Raw genomic sequence first — 20,525 nt, 5'->3', positions numbered from 1 at the left:
TAGTCAATTACAACTAGATATTCATTTCAAGGGACTACCTTTTACCTTTAAATAAGCTGGCAGCATGACTTTTTGTAGACGTAAGTCTACTTCCTCAGATGCATTTGCAAATGCATCTGAGGAAGTAGACTTAAGTCTATGAAAACTTATGCTGCCAACTTGTTTCTTTAGTTAGTTTAAAAGGTGCTACAAGATCTCTCTACATACTGATTTTGCAGACTAACATGGCTATATCTTTGAATTCTGCATTTCAAGTTTACAGAAGGTTAACCTTATTTTCTGTTTACAGAAAGTTAATCTGTTTGCAGAACGTTAACCACAAGTAGATGAAACACTGATGCTGTGGATAAGAATCTGTGTGTGTGTTTGTTGTGTGCCTTCAAGCCGTTTCTAACTTATGGTGACCCTAAGGCGAATCTCTCATGGGGTTTTCTTGGCAAGTTTTGTTCAGAGGAGGTTTGCCATTGCCTTCCCCTGAGGTTGAGAGCATGTGACTTGCCCAGTGGATAAGAATAGATGTATTTTAAAAGCAAGACTAGCTTTCATTGTAGGTTTGTGTGTCAGACAAAAATATCAAGCTCTGAACAAATACATCTCCTACTGTTAATCTTTCTATATACAGTATTTTTATTGTTACTATTACTACTAGGTTTTAATGTATCCTTCCTTCAGAGTGCTCAAGATAGTGCATGGGAACCCATGCTAAGAATGGGCAAAGTGCGGCCCACATGTCACATGGCACCCTCTGGAGGTGCATGATACAGCCCCAGAACCCCCCCTTGAAACCCTCAGACCCCTCAAAAATGTTAATATTTATCAAAAATGCAGTCCAAAATCGAACCTCCCCAAACTATTATAAAATGTGGTGGTTTGGGTCTCCTTGGCCACTGCTACCCCTCACAACCCCATACCCTTCAACTCTCCCAATGTGGCAGGGGCCTTTCCAATTAATCTTCTGTCGTCCCACTTTTTCTGCTGCTTTTAAAATGTCACAGCTTTTCTGTTCTACCACTTTCCCTCTTTTCCCTCAGCTTACATCAGTTCCTGCAAACTGAATTCAGGAGCAGGACAGAATTGTGCCCTTTCCTGTAGTCTCAGGCAAAAGCAAACTGTTGCAACATCTCCAGCATGTCTATTCTTCCGTATTAATAACTTCCACCATTTTGACCACACTTTGCCGTTGCTTACTAGCATGTGTCCTAGTTTTCATTTTTGAAATGCTAGAAGATCTGCAACCCACCCCCTAACACTTGAATCTGGCTGTATTTTGGCCATTTACCTGGAATCAGAGGTGACATAATGTCACTTTAGTGCACATTGGTAGCAACAGTGTTTGTGTGTGTGGCAACAGTGTTTGTGAGTGTGTGTAATGGCTCCCTCTGCAGTACCATCCGTCCCACACATATAGTTTATATTCTTGTTACGCACACATATAATGTGAGATCATATATTTTGTATGTGTGCAATGGATAACCAGATAAGTGTTTGTATTTTATAAGATGTCAAAAAATAAAAATAAAAAATATCCAAGCAATGTATGTAATAGAAATCATTGTGTCTCAGTACTGACCCACTCCCAATTCTTGACTGCTAGTGAAAGGATAACAAGGTTGATACTATATATAAATGTTTCAGAAAGAGCCGTTGCCTTATAATTCTCAGAACCTCCAAAAGAGTAGATTCTGTGGAGATGAATTTGCCAGTGAGTTCCAGTTACTTAGGTTTGACACTGATTATAGTTTTTCTTTGTCATTTTTGTTCTGTTTAGTTTATTGTAGAAAAAAGGCCGAGAATTCTGAAATATGTTGGAGCTTCACTGATTTCTTGTAGCAAGAGCTTTTGTGGACAGCTATGGGAAAATCTAATGTAAAAGATGATGCAATGGGGATATAATGGTAGCTGTACTGTATACTGTTATATGCCTACTGCATCATCTTTCATAACAGACTCTCAAATGAAGCTTATACCATATATGAGTCAAAATGCCCCAAAGACACCAGATCCTGTCTGATCTTGGAAGCTAAGCAGGATCAGTCCTGGTTAGTACTTGGATGGGAGACTGCCAACAAATGTTAGCTGCTGTAGTCCATATTTCAGAGGAAGGAGCTGGCAAAACCACTTCTGAGTATTCCTTGCCAAAGAAAACCCTATAAAATTCATGGAGTCGCCATAAGTCAACATGCGATTTGAAGGCACACACAAATCATATGCACTTGGGTAGAGTTAGAGTGATGAACAATTAATTTTGAGTTTAAGGCTGAACATATGACCCTATTTTGCATTGAATCAGATCATTTGTCTACTTAACCCATTATTGTCTACCCTTCATTGTTCCAAGAGACTTTCCAGATTCTTTTGCCTTCTCTTGTAATTTTTAAAAAAGTTATTATTATTATTATTATTATTATTATTAAGATTCATACATTGCATATTGAATATTATACAACACATAATTCTGTGTGTGTGTGTGTGTGTGTGTATATATATATATATATATATATATATATATTCCTACATTCTATTACAATTTGTCTAACTATCTTTAATATCCCACCTCTGTGCTCCCCTTCCCTGGAGCCATTATTTAACTCAGAGAAATGGGGGAAAAAGAAGAAAATGATTTGGTAACAAATTTGATTAAAGCAGCGAGATTAATTATAGCAAGATGTTGGAAAATGAAAATAACTGTAGAATTGGAGGACTGGTATAAAGAGGTATGGAAATTAGTGATTAATGATAAATTGACATGTACATTGAAAGTAAAAAAGGGAATATGGAAAAGAAGTGATTTTGGTTGAATTTGGAAATTCATGTGAAAGGGGGTGGGGGGGGTCTGTCATTTCCTATTCTCTGGGTTGTTAACTTTCTATATATTTTGGCAACATAGTATTGCTTGATAGGGCAATAAAATGTCTGTAAAGTATCTAGCAGAGCGCAGAAGGAGCAGCTAGAGAATATGCTTTGTATATTGAATTAATGACTAGCATATGTAGTGAAACAAATGAATAATGGTGACAGGTATGGGACGCTTTGGCCATTCCATTAATTAATTTGAATCAAGGCTTGGCTGGGGAAACCTCTTTTTCAGTGTTGGGATTGAGTACTGGAATATATAAACTCATAGAGGGTATCTTTGAGCTTATGTCAACTATACTACATTTTGTAATGGCAGCTGAGGCTTGCACATCTAGAACTAGAACCTGGGCCTTACAAATCAGAAGCTCTGACAGCTGGGCTGGCCACTAATTAAAATAGCATTGCTTGTGAGGATCATGCAGTCCTCCAGAAGCTGAAGGGCTGCAAGTCCTAGCAGCTCTTGGCAGCATAGCTAAATGTGGGGAGTGCTGAGTATTACAGTCCAACAATATCTAGAGGACCACATCATCATCTGTGATGTTTGTGACTCATACAAATAGGTTTGTGCCAGTACAGTGCCATATTTGGAACCTTCTAGTAGCTATTGACCAGGAACCCTACTCCCATCTTCTATTGCGTATACTCCAGTGTGCCAAGCTACTGTCCTCAGTTATCTTTCAGCTACAGTGAACCCTTGTTATACCCTGGAGTTTGGTTCCAAGATCCCCCGTGAATAACAAAATCGGTGGATGCTCAAGTCCCATTAAATATAATGACATAGAAAAATGGTGTCCCTTATAAAAAATGGAAAATCAAGGTTTGATATTTTAAATATTGGTTATTACCTATAAAGCCCTAAATGGCTTGGGCCCAGGATTTCTGAAGGACCGCCTCTCTCCGTACATTCCGCCTCGCACCCTCAGAACATCTGGGCAGCAACTCCTGAAGGTGCCTGGGGCCAGGTTAGCTTCTACTGTAAGAAGGACCCTTTCCACGGCTGCCCCAGCCCTTTGGAATACGCTGCCCATGGAACTCCGCTCATCTACCACCCTGGCCCAATTTAGGAAGGGTCTCAAAACCTTCCTATTCAATCAGGCATTCCCCGATTAAATATCCTGTGGGCCTCCCTCCTCTCTCGTGGCCGTGAGGTTGGGCTAAGGGGCTTTTTATTGTTTTTAAGATGTGATGTATCTGTTTGTTTTTAACCTTGTTTGTTATTTGCACACTGGTGCACTCTGTAAGCCGCCCTGATCGCTTGGAAGGGCGGGATACAAATAAAAATTTTATTTATTTATTTATTATTAAATGTATACCTTTTTTTTAACATTTTCAAACCGTGGATGCTTGAATCCGTGTATAAAAAAATCAGTGTATAAGAAGGGCCGATTGTACTGTGCAGGAATCAGCATTAGGAACCATTGCTTCCTCTGTCTTTGGAGCTGAACATCTCTTACTAATTTTTTCTTTGGTTTTTGCTTGCTATTAAGGTTAAAGCGGTTCTTTTGGATATTCAATTGATCTTTGTTTAAAGTATTTTTTCCTTTTTTTAATGGTCTCTTATTTTATTCATTTATTTATTTCATTTTTATGCCACCTTTCTCCCAGAAAAGGACCGAAGGCGGCTCACAGTTAAAAATATTTAGAAAAAAAACTTTACAATAAAAGTTTTAAAACAATAAAAGCATTGAAGTAAAAATTATATTATATATGTTAAAAACAAAAACAAAACCCAGTAATAAAATTAACACCCTGTCATGATTATCTATTGAAAGCCTGCCTGAATAAAAATGATTTTGCTTGTGGGTGAAAGGGACTGGGAAGAAGCCTTCCCCTGAGGATCTTAAGGCTCTGGCAGGTTTACATGGGGAGATGTGATGGGTCCGAACGAACAGGCCAAAATAAAGCTGCTTCAGGTCACTTTGGAGGTACAGTATACTGTTTAAATGACACACACATCTTAAGAGGCCAGAAGCTATGCCAAAGTTGTGCTCCAGTCCTTAGGACTGGAGCATGGCTTTAGCACGGTTTCTGGCCTCTTAGGACGCATGGATCATTTAAACAGCATACTTCCAAAGTGGCCCAACACAGCTCTATTTTGGCCTGTCTATTTGGGCCCATGGTCTCTCAAATAGTCTGGACCTAAGCCATATTTTGGATGTGTGTCAAAATTGCCCTTCCAGATGGGAATAGTTTTTTGACTTTTAAGAGGGTCACAAAACCCAATCTTGCTCCATCTGCAGAGTACTCCCACCTGTGAGATAGAATTTGAGATTAGACAAGGAGGCCATTTTTGAGAAAAAGAGCTGTAGAAATGGTTACTACTGTATACCTAATTTTTACTTTTTTCCAAATACAGCATATTGTTATGCCATATTAAAAAAACTAATAGAGGCCAGATGCTTTGTCAGTTTCAGTCCTAGGAACTTTTGTTTAAAATTATCTGGGAGAACCCATTCTAAGTTAGCGTTTTTCAGTATCACGAATATATTGATTTGTTGTATTAATGATCTAAATTCTGTAATCACCTGTTTGGAAACTAATTTTACCCATCCTTTTCTGACCTTAAAGATTTAAGACAGAAATTGATGGAACGTAGATTGGGATCTATTGCAATAAATTGGTATATTTCTGTCTCTTGGTTGCCTACAATTGCAACAGATAAGAAACTTTGCCTGTGAAATTAGATTGTTGGAAAAGGTTCTTTGCAGGAAGCCAGAAATGAATTTTGTTACGAAGACACTTGCTGTGAGCTTGGTTCCAGTGCTGACTGCAAATTCCTGGGCAGAGCAGAGGCACTCTATTCTTTAGCTTACAGGATGTGATGTCTGTCTGCCTTAACCACTGTTTTGCAGCTGGCTTTGTTTGGATTCTAATAAAAAAATTAAGTAGATTGTGCAATCCTCAAAGTTGCCTACATTATCCCAAGAGAGCATAGGAGTGAGAGCATAGTGATGTAAGAAATTCAGCACAGTATTTGGAAGCAAATGTACCTTGTGAACACTCTTCAAGGGAAGTCCCATTCATTTAATTTGTTTTATTTATATACCGCTATTCCAAAGATCATAGCGGTGAACAGCAAGTAAGCTAATTAGCAAGTAAGCTAATTTGCCCCCAACAGTCTGGGTACTCATTTTAGCGACCTCGGAAGGATGCAAGCCTGAGTCGAGCTTGGGCCCTTTTGCTGGTCTTGAACTCGCAACCTTGTGGTCTTGAGTAAATGGCTGCAGTACAGGCATTTAACCACTGCGCCACCAGGGCACAGTAATTCTCCTGTAATTACCATAATGATTAATTACCGTAATTTTGGATGTGAAGTTTTAGTGACATCATTTAGTCATAGGTGCCTTGGCATGAGGGCATCATGTTTGAGAGCAGCTTGCACAAGAATAATGCTTTAAAGTAGGCAATTATATAGAGACTGGGAGCAGCAAAGATAGGGGCCCAGATTATTTTGTAGAACAGAGATGTGCCAAGCTTCAGTTTCTGTTTCAGGCTGCTTCTGTACCATTGTTCTGTAAGAATCTAAGCATTCACTTGAGTTTCCTGGCTCTGTTTGCTTCTTACTTTGGGGGAGATGGTAATATAAACAAATGAAGATGAAACTCAACTCATGTTTGGAAACTTGTCTTATCATTTGTTGGTAGTGCCAAGAATGTGCTCAGGGAAGGGTGGAGACTACATACCTACCTGGGAAAACACATTGATTCCCTTCTCAATTGCATTCAGCCTCTGCTGACACCAAAAATCACGGAGGATGAAGAAAACAGGCCCTATGAATAACAGCTTAGGCTTCTGATATTGCCGCAAATAATTTATAGTTTGAATTTAATAGTGAAATTGGTCTGTAATTCTTTAATTCTGTTAAATCTTTTTCTTCCTTTGGTGTTAATATTATATTGGATTGAGTCCATGTTTGGGGTATTTTACAATTTGAGATCTCATTAATTGTTTGTAATAATGGGTCAATTAATTGTTCTTCACAAATTTTATAGTATTCATTACTAAATCCATCAGGGTCAGGGGATTTCCCTAGTTTACGTTTGGCTATTGCATCTGACAATTCCTTTTTTGTTATCGGGTTGTTTAATTGATCTTTCTGTTCTTTTGTTAATTTCGTTATTTTTTGCTTATCCAAATATTGTGCTATTTTCAAATTATCTATCATTGATTTTTGAAATAATTCTGTATAGTATTTTAAGAATGGTATTTAAATTTGATTCTGATTTGTAATTAATTTGTCTGCATCCTTAATTGCTGTTGAAATTGATATTTGTTTTTGCAAATGTTTTATATCCTGTAGAACCTCCTTCTTCCTTGTATCTCTCTTTAAAATATTCTCCTTCTTTTCCAATTCATTTTTCAGTTTTTCCAATTTCTCACTTCTTATTCTTTTTCTCTCTGGCTTTTCCTTTTTGACAAGTCACTTGAGAATGTTATTTCTTGGTGTTTCTTATTTGTTGTCAAAGGTTTCCTGTGGCTGAGGGTTGGAGATCTGTTCTTCTAAACTGTTTTGCTGTGGACTTGGAAAAACGTTTGAGAGAGCTGTACAATTTGGCTTGATGATCTTCAGCTGAACAGCACAAAGGAGAGTTAAATGCTAAATGAAGCTGTAGCACTCCCTTGACAACTGAAAGCCTCTGCCAGAGCAGTGGTGACAGCACCAACTCAGACCACTTTTTTCCCCTTTAGCTATAACCACTAAGGTCTACAAACCTAAGACTAAAGATAACATTTTCAGGATTTTAGAAGCAGGATTGTAACTGAATGTTGTGATTAAAGCATTGCTACTTAACATGGCGGCCCATCGATTGGTATCTGTCTGTGAACAATTGGCTGCTCTGGGCTGTGGAGAGTTTCTAGGAAGGAAAGAATCAGTTGTGCATAATGGGCACAAATATGATAATGGTCCCTGACACATTGCGGGGGGGAAACTCTGGTAGTCCCTTGCATCAGATAGCTGACAAAGCACTGATTTATCACATACGGCATCTCTTTCAAACTCTTTGCTTATAACAACTATCCAAGATACAGCTGTATCAAACTATTTTAGTATAAAAAAAGGAAGTTGTAAGACTAAGCTAATTATTTCAGCTTATTCAAAAATAAACAGGTTACTGTTAAAGATTTCACAAGACTCCTTTTGTCCTTCTTCCCATTTTTTAAATTATCAGTCGCAAAAAATGCTACTCAGTACTAGTAACAGTCAAGTTTATTTATTTCATAACATTACTATATCTTTTCACCATACAAAATGTAGCTCAGGGTTTCTTTCTTTTCCTTCTGATGCTACGCATCTCTCTTCTTTTCCCAGTCAGGTATCTAAATATTAAGCAGCTTCTCCCGCAGTGCATTCTCAGTCATGGTAATTATTCATTGAAAAGAGGTGGGTGAGTGTCTAGATATGTCCGGAGACGTGTGGGATAATCAGTCATGACTCCAGAAATCCCATAACTGAAGGCATCCTCAAAATCTTTATCCTCATTCAAGACCCAAAGAAGAACCTACATAAGAGAAAAGACAATGCTGAGTTAGTATTGACTCCTTGCAATTCTTCTGAAAACTAGATTTTTTTAATGGCTTTCTAGTGAGTGACTTATTTATTCAGGTATTAACTCAAACAGTGCAGAATGTTGCTGGAGGAAAAATCACAGTCACTACTTTACAATCACCATAATGTTGTTGCTGCTGGAAAAAAAGCACTTCCTGAAGATGAAAAGTCACTCTGATTGTGTTACAGATTGACATTTACAAGATAGATGCAGCTAGCACCACAGACACCTAGGAACCAATACAGAGCTTGAGACAGGAAGCTGTTGGTTTAGATTTCATCTCAGATATGAACTGAACATAGTGTTTGCATTAGTGTACTTACTCAGATGTAAGTACCGTTGAAATGAGGGCCAGTGCAAATGGACAAGAAGAAATGGCTCGATCCTGCTTTTTCCAAAAGTGAGCCGAAACCCCGCTGTCTGCATAGCTTACTCCCAAGGTGGGCTGAATCCGCATGGCCTGATCATTTGGTGCAGCATCAAGTTGTGATGCTGGGTAATTTTTTTGTTGCCTCCCCCCAACAATGCACACTGTTGCATAAACACACCACCTGCAACCTCCAAGTACCTCCCATGGCAGCCCAGATGCCATTCCATTGGATGGCTGCCCCTTTGATTGACCAGGACTTGAATCCTGCTGAGCCATGAAAACCCACTGGTTGACCCTGGGCAAGTCACACTCTCTCAGCATCAAAGGAAGACAAAAGCAAACTCCCTCTGAACAAATGTTGCCAAGAAAAAAAACATGATAGGTTTGCCTTTAGGTTGCAGTAAATCAGAAATGATTTGAAGGCACATCACCAGTGCAACAATACTGCAAAGGAGATCTATGTAGTGTCTATCAGGAAGTATAAATCTTATAATACTGAGAAGACTGGAAACTATTTTCTGGCAATGTTTTGTGGGTTAGACAAAAGAACTTTCCACACTAGCTCTTTTCTCTATTTTTGTCCTAGATTTGCTCTTAATGGGGGGGGGGATGCAAATCTCTTCCTTCAGTTTGGTAAGTGTGAATGACCCCTTATTGTGATGCATCTGGGCATTGTTGTTGCTAATCTATTCTGTTTCAATGTAATTTAACATCCTTTCAATATCCAACCCCTGATTTGTAGTAACTTAAAAAACCCCTTCTAATACAATTATAGGGCTGGCTGGTCCACTATGGGCAAGCAACTGATCTTTGTCGACATAGCTTTCAGATATGTCAGATATTGAGAGGTCTGCAACCAAGCCAGTTTAAAAAAAAGAAGTTGATTCTGTATCATTCACAATGTCATTTCTGAAATGTATGAGTTCTGGCCTCACAAAAGCTTATGTCACACTGTATTAGTTTAAGATGTTACGTTTTTTCATGAGGATGAGAGTGATACATTTAAATCTGACCCTTTCCTAAAGGCTTGAAGTCAAGAAGCAGCACTCAAACAATAGAATGAGGAAAGCTTGGAATTTCCTGGTTTACAAATTAACTAGTAATAAACATCCATATTCACACTCTCCTACCCTTTTCAAAAGGATTGAAAGGCCAGATAAAACTGAGAACAAACTTCTCTGCAGATTGTTCCAGGTTTGCATAAAGAAGTATGACTTCTCACACAGTTCCTGGGTTTTTACAGTGTTGTTAGCACTTCAATGTCCACTTGTTCCATTATTTGGTGAGGTGTGTGTGTGTGTCTTGGTACAATTTAATAGATCTGTTGAGGTTCCAAGGGATTTTTAAAATTAGAGAGTGGTTTGCTGAGGTGATCAGGTAGTTTGAAGAGCAAATGTTCTCCTCTCTAAAGTTGTTTTTTAAAAATGTCTCCAAGTTACAGAATTATATATAGTACAAAAGTGTCATTTTACTGGTGCACTGTGGCACTACAGTTCAGAAAGAAAGAAGCAATATAGTTTTTTGTTCTAATAACTTTTGTATGTTTTTAATCTTAATTTTAAACTGTTTTAACTAGATTATTTTATTTTTTTAATTTGTAGTTTTTAAAATGTTTGATCTTGTGAGCTGCCTTGGGTCCCTTTTTGGGAGAAAGGCATCATAAAAATGAAATAAATAAATAAACAAATAAATAAAATGCCTTGGCATTAAAAAGCAACCCACTCAAGAATGGGAATATTACGTTGGCAGCTGGTTCTGGGAAATGCCTGAAAATAGTTGAAGGCTGCAGAAACATTATGTGGGTAGTTTTAAAATACTGTAACCTAAGCATTATAGCAACAAATACGAACAATATTCACCAAGTTCCCAACACATTTGCACACTATAGAGGCTACAGTTGCCCAAGTCCTGACTTCTCAGCTGTCTCCAATTTACCTGTATTCCTCTGTCTTCCAGATGCTTGAAAAGATTTTTCCTCATTGTCACTCTGTTTGAGGGAGAATGGACAGGACAGGGAAGGTTACAAGATACTTATTATGGGCAGAAAATAAATAAATAAATAAATATTATTATTATTATTATTATTATTAACCTTTATTTATAAAGCACTGTTGTAAACTGCTCGGATTCCCAGTGATTGGGCGGTATATAAATAAATCCTATTATTATTATTATTATTATTATTATTATAAAAATAACAAGCCGAAAAAATACAGTGGGATGGAATAAAGCTGGGTAGTTCCATTGTGTTTAAATTTAAGGGGTGTGCTTTCGTGATGTTTAAATTGTTATTTTTAGAAGGCTACAGATGGGGGGGGGGTTTACACACATGATTTGGGTAAAACCCAGAGGAATCGAGTGATAAAATTTGCAGATTTTGTTAAGTCCACCCCATGGACTCTGTGTTGCCAAGAGCTGAGCAGATAAAGCTTTTGTTTGTTGTTACTCACTTGTAAGCAAATTTTGCCAGCAGTGCTCCAAACATGCCCTTTTCCACTGGAAAATATGTCCTATGGTTAGAAAAAACAAGCAAGCAGTGAGGATATATTACCAGTAAGAAAGTCACTTTCTGTCATTCTTCCTCTAAGCTGCTAGATTCTCTGTCTCTTTGAACAACCCTAAAGTCACCTTCCTCCCTTGCTACACAAACACAGGGCACAAAACTTTTCAGTTAATGAATTTTATGTCATTCCATTTCTCCACCCCCCAAAAATCTAAAGTTTTAGAAAGTACAAAATAAAACACATCAGGAGGGGCAGCACAACCATACCAGCAAAGACCTGTCTTGCTCACCTCTCATTGTGATTGTATACTTCGCTGTAGATTATTACAGTCACTAAAAGTTGCTTGGTCTATTTATTTATTCTTAATTTCACAATTGGTTTATTGCTTTATAATTGCAGTGGCAGCCTGAACAATACTCTTCACGTGTTCCCAGTACCTATTAAGCCAGTGTGAAACGGATGGTACTTTAGTGGCTCTCTCCAGTGTGGAGAAATATTTATCTTGGCAGTAGCAAGAAAATCTTGAGTCTCTTTTAAGTTTGAAAGAGGCACTAATTCTAGAGGGTTTATTTTTGTGCAGAGAATGTTTTTGAATAAAATAGCACAGTTATCACTGCATACTGAAGTGGTAACAACTCAAGAAGAGTTCTGAGAAGCCCTAGACTCTTATCTATGAATTCATCAGGGCCTTAGTTTTCTCTCACAGAAGTCATTCTTTCCCATAATTTCTTTCCCACAGTAGTAGTTCTTTCCTTTCCCAAAACTGCTAGTCCCAGTTGCAAAACTGCCTCTTTATAAATGATTACCAGCCTATGAAAGCCAATGTTCTATCACTCAATGAGATCAATTTAGCTTCATTTACAAATCTTTGCCAAGCGAATCCCATGATAGGATCACCATAAGTCAGAAATGACTTTAAGGTACAAAACAGCAACAAACTAGGTTGCATAAGAAAAATCAGATTAGATTAGGTGAGTGTTAGGGACAATGCAGCCCATAGGTTGCATGTATTCTGTGGGACTAATTTTTGCAGCCCCAAAGCCTCTAGTCCAACATCCCAGAAGCCAGTATGCAGAATTACACTACATTTCATTTTGTTTCTGATTATCAGATCTGTGTGCACTTATAATTATGAAGCCAAAGCAGTAGCACCCTTACAAATGGGTAGCAGCAGGCTTAGTGGAGCCTGGAGGTTTGCAGAGGTAAAAAGTGATCTAGTGGCTTCAGAAAGCTTCCTGGGTGATAGAAAACATGGATGGGAAGGAGACTGGTTTGGAATTTATTGGGGGAAGGCATGACTGACTGACCCACTCCAACATTTGTTGCCGGTTGCAGTTGTCATGGCTACTATCCATAGACAGACTGGTTGCTCATGAACTCTTACTCTTACCTACCTGCACCACCAGCCTAGAGTTCAAGGACTGGTCAGCAGAAAGAGCACATTGAGATTGAGGTAGAAGGTGGTTGGCCATTTCATTCATTTTTTACCCAGTGTGAACTGACAGTCACACTAGGAATAATGTATTACTTCCCATCCCATTTTGCTCATCCCTTGTCACCTGTTCATGATGGAGGGCAGCACAAACTCGAGGAAGGATTCCTTCAGAGGCAAAAAAGGCAGGAGTCCCACGTAATAAAGGAGGAGTATCATAATGCCACGTTTCAGAGAAAAGATATAGGGCATCTCTGTGTTCTATGGGATAGATAAGAAAGATAAAATAATTGCATGTCATATATAGTAAGGGCTGTCCAACTTCCAGATTTAACAGCTGGGAACCGGAATTGGTCCTGGTCATTCCACAGATCTCTGCAGGTCATTATTGCTTTCTGAGTGTTGTGAGGTCTGACTTTCAACCATAAGTATGATGGTGTCCCAGGAAAAAACAGGTCTCTGTGGTTGTTTTTTTCTTGTGGGGAGATCAAAGAGAGTCTTACATCTAGGTTACACATTTAAACCAGTTTGATAATTGTACTTTCCACAAATATACATAGAAATTGTAGGCATAGCTTGGAAGTATTATTTTTTCAGACTACCATTCCCAGACTCTCACAAACACTATGGATATTGTCAATGCTGGCTGGAGGATTCTGGGAACTGTAGTCCAAAAAGCAACACTTCCAAGGTCTTATGGGCTGGGCTGGGCTGTGCAAATTCTTTGTGGGACTTCCCTAATGCTTTCACACACAAAATTAGGTTGGAGAACATGACAGCTTAACAAGTTTGAAATTGTTAAATATGCAGTACAAATAAGGCTGAAGAAACCAACTGAAAGAGAGCAGGAAGCTTGGACATGTCTTAGTTTGTTGTTTGTAATAATAATAATAATTTTATTTGTAACCCGCTTTTCCAACTTGTATGATCAAAGCAGCATGCATCATCTTTTTTTTCCTACAAGAAGAGTCCTGTGTAGCCTGAAATCCTACATATTCTTCTACAGTCAAAAAGTTGGTCTGCTAAAATATTGCTTTGTTTATTAGACTCTTTTAACTGTGAAAGTAGTAAAAGATAATTGATACATACAGCTGCACAGCATTTCTTCAGTACTTCCCCTTCAAATGTAGCCCAAATACTTATGTGGCAGCGCTCATATTGCCGAACAAGATTGGCTACCTGTGTATAAGAGCAGAAGGTAAAGCAGGGCAGAGTCAGCATATTATTTTAACAGAAGGAGATGTGACTTTTCAGAGCCACCTAGGTTGTGTAAAAGGAGCAGAAACTTATCATCTGAAGGGATTCAACAGATGGTATCTGCACATTTGATGCAGGCCAACATTTTGTCCTCCTGTAGATTATCACATGAAGTGGAACCTTTTACAGTCAACATTTGAATTTCCACTAGACAGTGATTTTAAGTAACAACAGTGTTTGAATCTGTAAACCCTAGTTCATTTATTTCCCCTTCATTGTTGCCAGCTTCCTTCTCACAAAAACTCAAGAGTTGTGGATGCACTGAAGAGACATATAATGCCAAGTTAAAAGGTTTTTTAAGCATTGTGTATAGAATGTTCCGAAGTGAGATGATCAGTTTTTTAAAAGGCTTAGAATATGTGAGATGATTCTAGAAAGGGTGTTGGACCAAGGTGGGTGAAGAGACACATTTACCTAGCTCTTCTGGATCCTTGTGAATGTGGCTGCATTACATGAGGGAAAATCTGGGGGCTGGGGTAGTGGCCAAATTAGTTTGTTTCAGCAAAATGAAAAAGGAGCCTTATGCCACCTGAAACACTTGACAGATTTATTGTGGCATGTACTCTTGGATACCAGAGCCCACTTTATAATAGTCAGCCTTCCATATCCACAGATTTTTATCCATGGATTAAATCATCCATGACTTGAAAATATTTTTAAAATACAGTATATAAATTCCAAAAAGCAAATTTCCATTTTTCCATTTTATGTAAGGGACACTATTTTCCTATGCCTTTGTATTTAATGGGACTCAACATCCATGGATTTTGGTTTCCACAAGGAGACCTGCAACCAAACCCCAGCGGATACCAAAGCTCCATTGTATATTGGCCACATGTATCTAGTACTTCAAATCCATTACACCATCTGTTAGCTTTTTCAGTATCAAAAGATTCCTTTTTATTAGTGGGAGACTGGAAATGCAGAGGTGGAGGAGAAGCAATTCTGAGTGGTTAGAGTCCATTGCAAGATGCAAAAGTGGTTAGAATTCATTGTAGGTGCAAAAGAGAATCTCTGTATCTTATTATAGAAAGCAGCAATGTTGCTGGGGACTGAATGCTGAAAAGGGAAAGCAACTAACATCTAGATCTAGTATATTAATGAAATGGGCAAAAGAAAACTGACCCTTACCTTCTGTATGAGTTCATCATTGTCCTGTTTAATTTCAATATTGATAGGTACTCCAGGGAATTTCTGGAAGACTTCTTCCAGCCTTGGAATCCTATGGTCTTCACCATGGGAGAAAGAACCTGTTAGGAAGGAGTAGGTAGGAGAATCTGAGGAGGGCTTAGAGCATCCTTTGCCAGGGCAAAACATCTCCAAGTTTTTACACATATGCCATCCACCAGAGCACCCCTCACCCAGAACAGCTCTTGGTCCTACTTACCTGGTGAAAATGTCACCTCCAGAGAATCCTTATAGGGTGGCAGATCCTATGGGACACAATGAGGGTAAGGACTAAGCAGCCAGGACACTTTGGTTTTCTTGCAGAGATGTAGGTTTGAGTGGCTTGTAGGATGTATATGAGTCTGCGCGTATGCGTGTGTGTAGATGTTCAGATGGTTTAAAAAAAAGTATAGATGGATTTTAAAAAAGGGTAAGGACATTATGCAGCCCTCTTGCTGAAATCAACATCTTTGACCCTGGTCAGTGCCTGGATGTGAACTCCACATGCACTGAGTTCCATCACAGATGGAAAGCAAGGTATTACTGTAACCATAGATAATAACAGGAGCAAGTTGATTTGAGAGCTAGAATCCTAGAGTCCTTACCGCATAGTCTGTCTCACTGATCTTGATGTTGTGTCCTGTCTGGCGCTCAAGATTATTATCATGGGACACAACCACAACTCCATCTCTTGTCATATGGCAGTCAAGTTCCAGCAGGTTTGTCCCCTGGCTCAAGGCACTGCGAAAGTGGAGAGAGAGAGAGGTCACTGTTAGAAGCTGCATGGCATCAGTAGTGGTGCAAGCAAAGAGAGGACAAAGTAGGATGAGATGGCATCACTCACTGGCTAAAGGCTCCCAAAGTGTTCTCAATCCGTTCACCGGAGCCTGGGAAGGAAAGGGGGATGTTGAGAAAGTAGGCACTGAAACTCCGAATGTCTGATTTTACCCTACACCCTGCCCAGGGACACCAACTGCCTGTACTTTGGGCTTTAGGAATGTGGCAATACAAGTCTAGAGAACTGGAGCAGAAAGAAATGTGAACACCCCACCTGGCAGAAGGGAAGGAGGATCAGGTATTTGTGACTGATTTCTCCTCTGTGCTCTACTCTATCAGCTCTGAATTGCAGTACAGCACCCCTCTTTTCCAGGTTCTGCAAGTGCCCCCCAACCAAATTTCCAAATGGCTTGGCAAAAACTCACCACCCCTGTGGGAGACATGGCGGCATCGGACAGGAAACCTTTTTGCTTTGTGGAGCAGATGTGGCTTCTTTCTGAGGCAGTGAGATGCCAGGGCATAAATCCCAAGAGCAGGCAATCCAAAGAGAAGTAAATGGGAGCCCATGGTACTGGAGGAGGCAATGAAACTAGAGGTCCTGGGTTTGGTAGGTTAAAGCTGGAAAGCGTAGTGAAGAGCCCAGAATCCCTGGGTCCTCTGGAGAACAAGTGATGCTCATAGAGGAGGAAAAAGCAGGAAGAAGAAGAATTACTGGTGAATTAAGTAGTCTGAGATCCTCAAAATCCTAGGTCCCTGGTCAGGTACAGTGAGTGATGTTGGACATCATGGCCAAGAGTGGCTGGATCAGCAGGTTCATGTGGTTTTTAAGGCACAGTAGCAGGAAGAAGGGTGTGTGGAAGGGAGTAGAGGAGATAGGAACTTACCCCTCCCCTTGGTTTGCCAGAACCTCCCCAGTCTTCACCTTGCACCTGTTCCTTCACATGAATGACTATATATGTCACAGGCACACAGCAGTCATGCTCCTGCCCCTCCCCTCCTGCCAACCTGTACTCTTTGCAGTCTTGCCACTCCCAGGGATAAAGAGCAATTTTCTTGGCAGCAAAAAAACCCAGGGGTGAGTGCTCTCAGTCCTACCTGCTTTGAGCCATTTGACCTCATTCCTCTTCCAGAGAGACCTAGGACCTTAAACTGAATTCCAGAGTGCTCTTAAGGTCACCAAACCATCAGGTCTCATGCCTGAAATTAAATGAAAACCAAACCAGGTATCAGTACAGAATTTCCTTCCATTGCTAATAATAATCTCAGGAAGGGGACTTTCCTTTGGATAGCAGCTGGGGAAGAAAGGGTTAAATTCCTTCTGTGTCTGCTCTGATCCCACCTGGTATGACTAATAATAATAATAATAACAACTTACCTACAGTGCTGTCCTTTGGCCCCCAAAGAGATGGGATACTGTTTAGCTTTCGTAGCTTGTGATTGTGCCACCCGTTTGGTAGCACCCTGAGAAATATTTTAGTCTGTCAGACATAAGATAGAGAGAGATCCTTGTATCTGATTAATGGCCCAGGCTTTTTGCAGGCTCAGAAATAAATGACTTATTTCCCCCCCTCCCGCAACAGATCTTTTCCTGCCAAATCTATGTATATATGCGCATGTGCACTTAAGTGATCAATGCATCATTATCAGAAGGGCATGTACCTTCCTCCTTAAAGGAGGCGATGGTTGTCCATTTAAAATAAACTATTATTAGAGCCTGCTATAAGCCATTCTTGAGTTTGCAATGGGGGAGCAGGGTTAGTAAGATGGTGAAAAATTAGTAGCTGAAGATGCATTCACAGGCAAACCTGATTCCCACTGTCTGTTGCAGCTCACTTCCAGGCTTGGTTTGGAGACAGACAGTGTTCTGATGCTTTATGTATTAATTTCGTTTGTTTTATGCATATATATTTTGCTCTTTAGTAAATTGTTGCAAGGTTGGTTCACAGCAAGCTAAATAACTATGCGCGAAGCATCAGATCAGAAAAAAATAAAAATGGCCAGCTGTTAAACGTGGCAAATTATAGTCAGCCCTCCTTATCTACAGAATCATATTAATAGATTCAACCTTGTTTTTGTCAATTTATATAAGGGACACTATTTTACTATCCATCGTATTTAATGAGACTTGAACATCCATGGATTTTGGTATCCTTGCTGGTGGACACCAAGAACCCACTGTAATTCTTGTAAGGTTCCAAATGTAAAAGGCACAGCAGAACCAAAGGTGTTTGCCTGGTGTCAAGAAAAGCACCAACAAAGAAAGCACTAGGGAACAAACAAGAGAGAGAATAGTAGTGACTGCATGACCAAGTTGGCATCCCTCAACATCTTAGCCGTTTTTGAGACCATTTCAACTATTGGTGGTATTAATTTGGAGTGCCTCTCAAATTTGGGATGGAATTTGTGTATGTGTGTGTCACTTTCCACTTCCTCCTAATGGGGACTGCTATGCAATATGATCTTCCTGAGGGATCAGGTTTGTCTCTGATACTTTTAAACATCTAGATGAAACTCCTGGATGAGTTCACCTGAGAGTGATGCTGTGTGGAAACACATCAATGTGCTGATGACATCCAGTTTTCCCTTTGATCAGATGCAAATGAACTATGACTGAACTGATGACCAGTCTTCTGGATAAATATTCTTTTAGGGTGGAATTACACTCCCCAAAATGGTTAGGCCCACAGTTTAGGAATATTCAGCTCTGCTCCCAGAGCCCCAAAAGTGAAGAAAGTGTTATTTTCCAGCTTAGTTTGATTCTCCAACTGTGCCCTCTACTGAAAAGCAGATATTCATCTGATGCCTCTCATAAATTGGTAGCTTAAGTAGAGCTGCCACTGGAGACTCTTTAGAACAAAATGGTGCTTAGGGTACTATATTTAGGTGGATGTAAGTCAACCATTGAAAATGATCAATATACATTCCAATCCCCAAGAAAGGGGACACCAAAGAGTGCAGTAACCATAGCATTAGCATTAATCTCCCATGCAAGCACAGTGATGCTCACAATTCTACAACTAGACTTTTACCATGTATGGAGTGAGAAGTGCCAGATGCCCAAGCTGTGCTCAGGAAAAGAAGAGGCAATAGGGATTGTATTGCAGACACTGGATAATGAAGCACACCAAACAATTTCGGGGGGGGGGGATCACATTATGTTTTATAAACTATAACAAGCCTTTGATTGTGTAGATCATGAAAAGCCTCAGAAGAAACTTAAGAAATTGCTTAAAGAATGTCTGTGCCACAGCATTTAATTGTCCTGATATATAACCTGTACAGTACTCAGGACAAGAAGCTACCATCAGGACAGAATATGGAGAAACTGATCCTCTTTCCAATTGGAAAGGCTGCATTTAGCAACCTATGTTTAACTTGTACATTGAAAATATAATACATAAAGCAGGATTACACTTGGAGGAAGGAGGCATGAAAACCAGAGGAAGAAACATCAACAGTACAAGAGATGCAATGACACCATACAACTAGCAGAAAATAGCAAAGACTTGGAACCGCTACTGAAGAAAGTCAAGGAAGAAAGTGTAAAAGCAGATTTACAGCTGAACAGAAGATAAAAATAATGTCCACGGATAATTTAAAGTAAACAATGAAGAAATTGAAATAGTTAAATGTTTTCCATACTTTGGCTCAGTCATTATTCAAAATGGAAACTGCAGTCAAGAGATCAGAAGAGGAATGCAACTGGAAGGGCAGCTATAGATGAATTAGATAAGATCTTGAAGTATCACTGAATACTAAAGTTAGGATTGTCTATGTCTTCGTATTTCCATTTTCTATGTATGGTTGTGAAAGCTGGACAGTGAAGAAAGCTAATAGGAAGAACATCAACTCATTAAAAACATGGTAGTATGTCATTAGAAAAAACAATAATGTTTCGTAAGGTAGAAGACAAGAGGGAAAGAAGAACAACACATTCTGGATGGATAGATTCAATCAAGGAAGCCCTGGGGCTGCAGGTTGGTGCCAGGCTGGCTTGGAGGTCTGTCATTCATAGGGTCGCCATAATTTCAAAGGAAGGAACAAGCACAACCAGCTCTGAGTGGCATTTGCCCAAGAATACCCATGAAATTCATGGGCTCCCCCTATGTCAACAGGCTTCTTCAAAGCGTGCAACGCGCGCACGCACACACACACAAACACATGTGGAAGTTGTTTTTTTGACAGTTAACAAGTCTTGCATTTAGTGAGATCGAGACCTTGTCAGATAACCATCTCCATGCTGTGGATCATTCTCAGCCAGGATGTTTGTTTCTCCCCAACAACTGCTGAGAGATATGCTTGTTGTTGTTGTGTCAGGAGTTGGAAACTGAGCCCCTCCCTGCTTTCTTGAATTGTTTTAGATTACAGTCATTTTATTAATTTTAATGAATTGTGGTTTGTTTTTAATGTTCTGAACTGCATTGTAGATTAGTATGCAAGGGAGGAAAGCTCTTCTCCAAGTCTGTGTTTCAAGCTGTGCCCAAATGAAGAAAGGGCTATTCTTGTCCAGGTTTACATCTTGTAGTAAAAAATTCTAAACAGATTCTATTATCATCTCTCTCCTTCTGCAGCTCTTGTTACTCCCCACATATATATTAGCCACATATATATAT

At 39.4% G+C, this 20,525-nt stretch overlaps 1 protein-coding gene across 3 annotated transcripts; it reads right to left on the bottom strand.

The window, feature by feature from the left end:
* Window positions 1–8,063: 8,063 nt before the first annotated feature.
* Window positions 8,064–17,442, bottom strand: GDPD3 (glycerophosphodiester phosphodiesterase domain containing 3). Of its 3 annotated transcripts, none has more exons than XM_042471695.1 (12): window positions 17,288–17,442; window positions 17,008–17,109; window positions 16,338–16,586; window positions 15,980–16,022; window positions 15,741–15,876; window positions 15,356–15,401; window positions 15,100–15,218; window positions 13,801–13,890; window positions 12,839–12,972; window positions 11,226–11,285; window positions 10,711–10,762; window positions 8,064–8,357 (listed from the first exon to the last, which is right to left on the bottom strand). In XM_042471695.1, the coding sequence occupies exons 3-12, from the start codon at window positions 16,477–16,479 to the stop codon at window positions 8,223–8,225; spliced, it is 957 nt and encodes a 318-aa protein (XP_042327629.1). In that variant the 5' UTR covers window positions 16,480–16,586; window positions 17,008–17,109; window positions 17,288–17,442; the 3' UTR covers window positions 8,064–8,222. The 3 variants fall into 3 exon arrangements, with proteins under 3 accessions (XP_042327629.1, XP_042327630.1, XP_042327631.1); XM_042471696.1 differs by having other exon boundaries at window positions 16,338–16,569; XM_042471697.1 differs by lacking the exon at window positions 10,711–10,762 and having other exon boundaries at window positions 16,338–17,109.
* Window positions 17,443–20,525: the final 3,083 nt, after the last annotated feature.

This window comes from Sceloporus undulatus, chromosome 6, assembly GCF_019175285.1.
Source record: "Sceloporus undulatus isolate JIND9_A2432 ecotype Alabama chromosome 6, SceUnd_v1.1, whole genome shotgun sequence".
Lineage (NCBI taxonomy): Eukaryota > Metazoa > Chordata > Lepidosauria > Squamata > Phrynosomatidae > Sceloporus > Sceloporus undulatus.
This window is presented reverse-complemented; position numbering and strand designations above follow the sequence as displayed.

Coding starts and splice junctions, on each gene's coding strand:
- GDPD3 (XM_042471695.1), bottom strand. CDS start 16,479: ATGGGCTCCCATTTACTTCTCTTTGGATTGCCTGCTCTTGGGATTTAT. Junction 15,402..15,740: donor TCAGTGAGACAGACTATGCG/GTAAGGACTCTA, acceptor TGTGTCCCATAG/GATCTGCCACCCTATAAGGA. Junction 10,763..11,225: donor CTGGCAAAATTTGCTTACAA/GTGAGTAACAAC, acceptor TCCCTCAAACAG/AGTGACAATGAGGAAAAATC.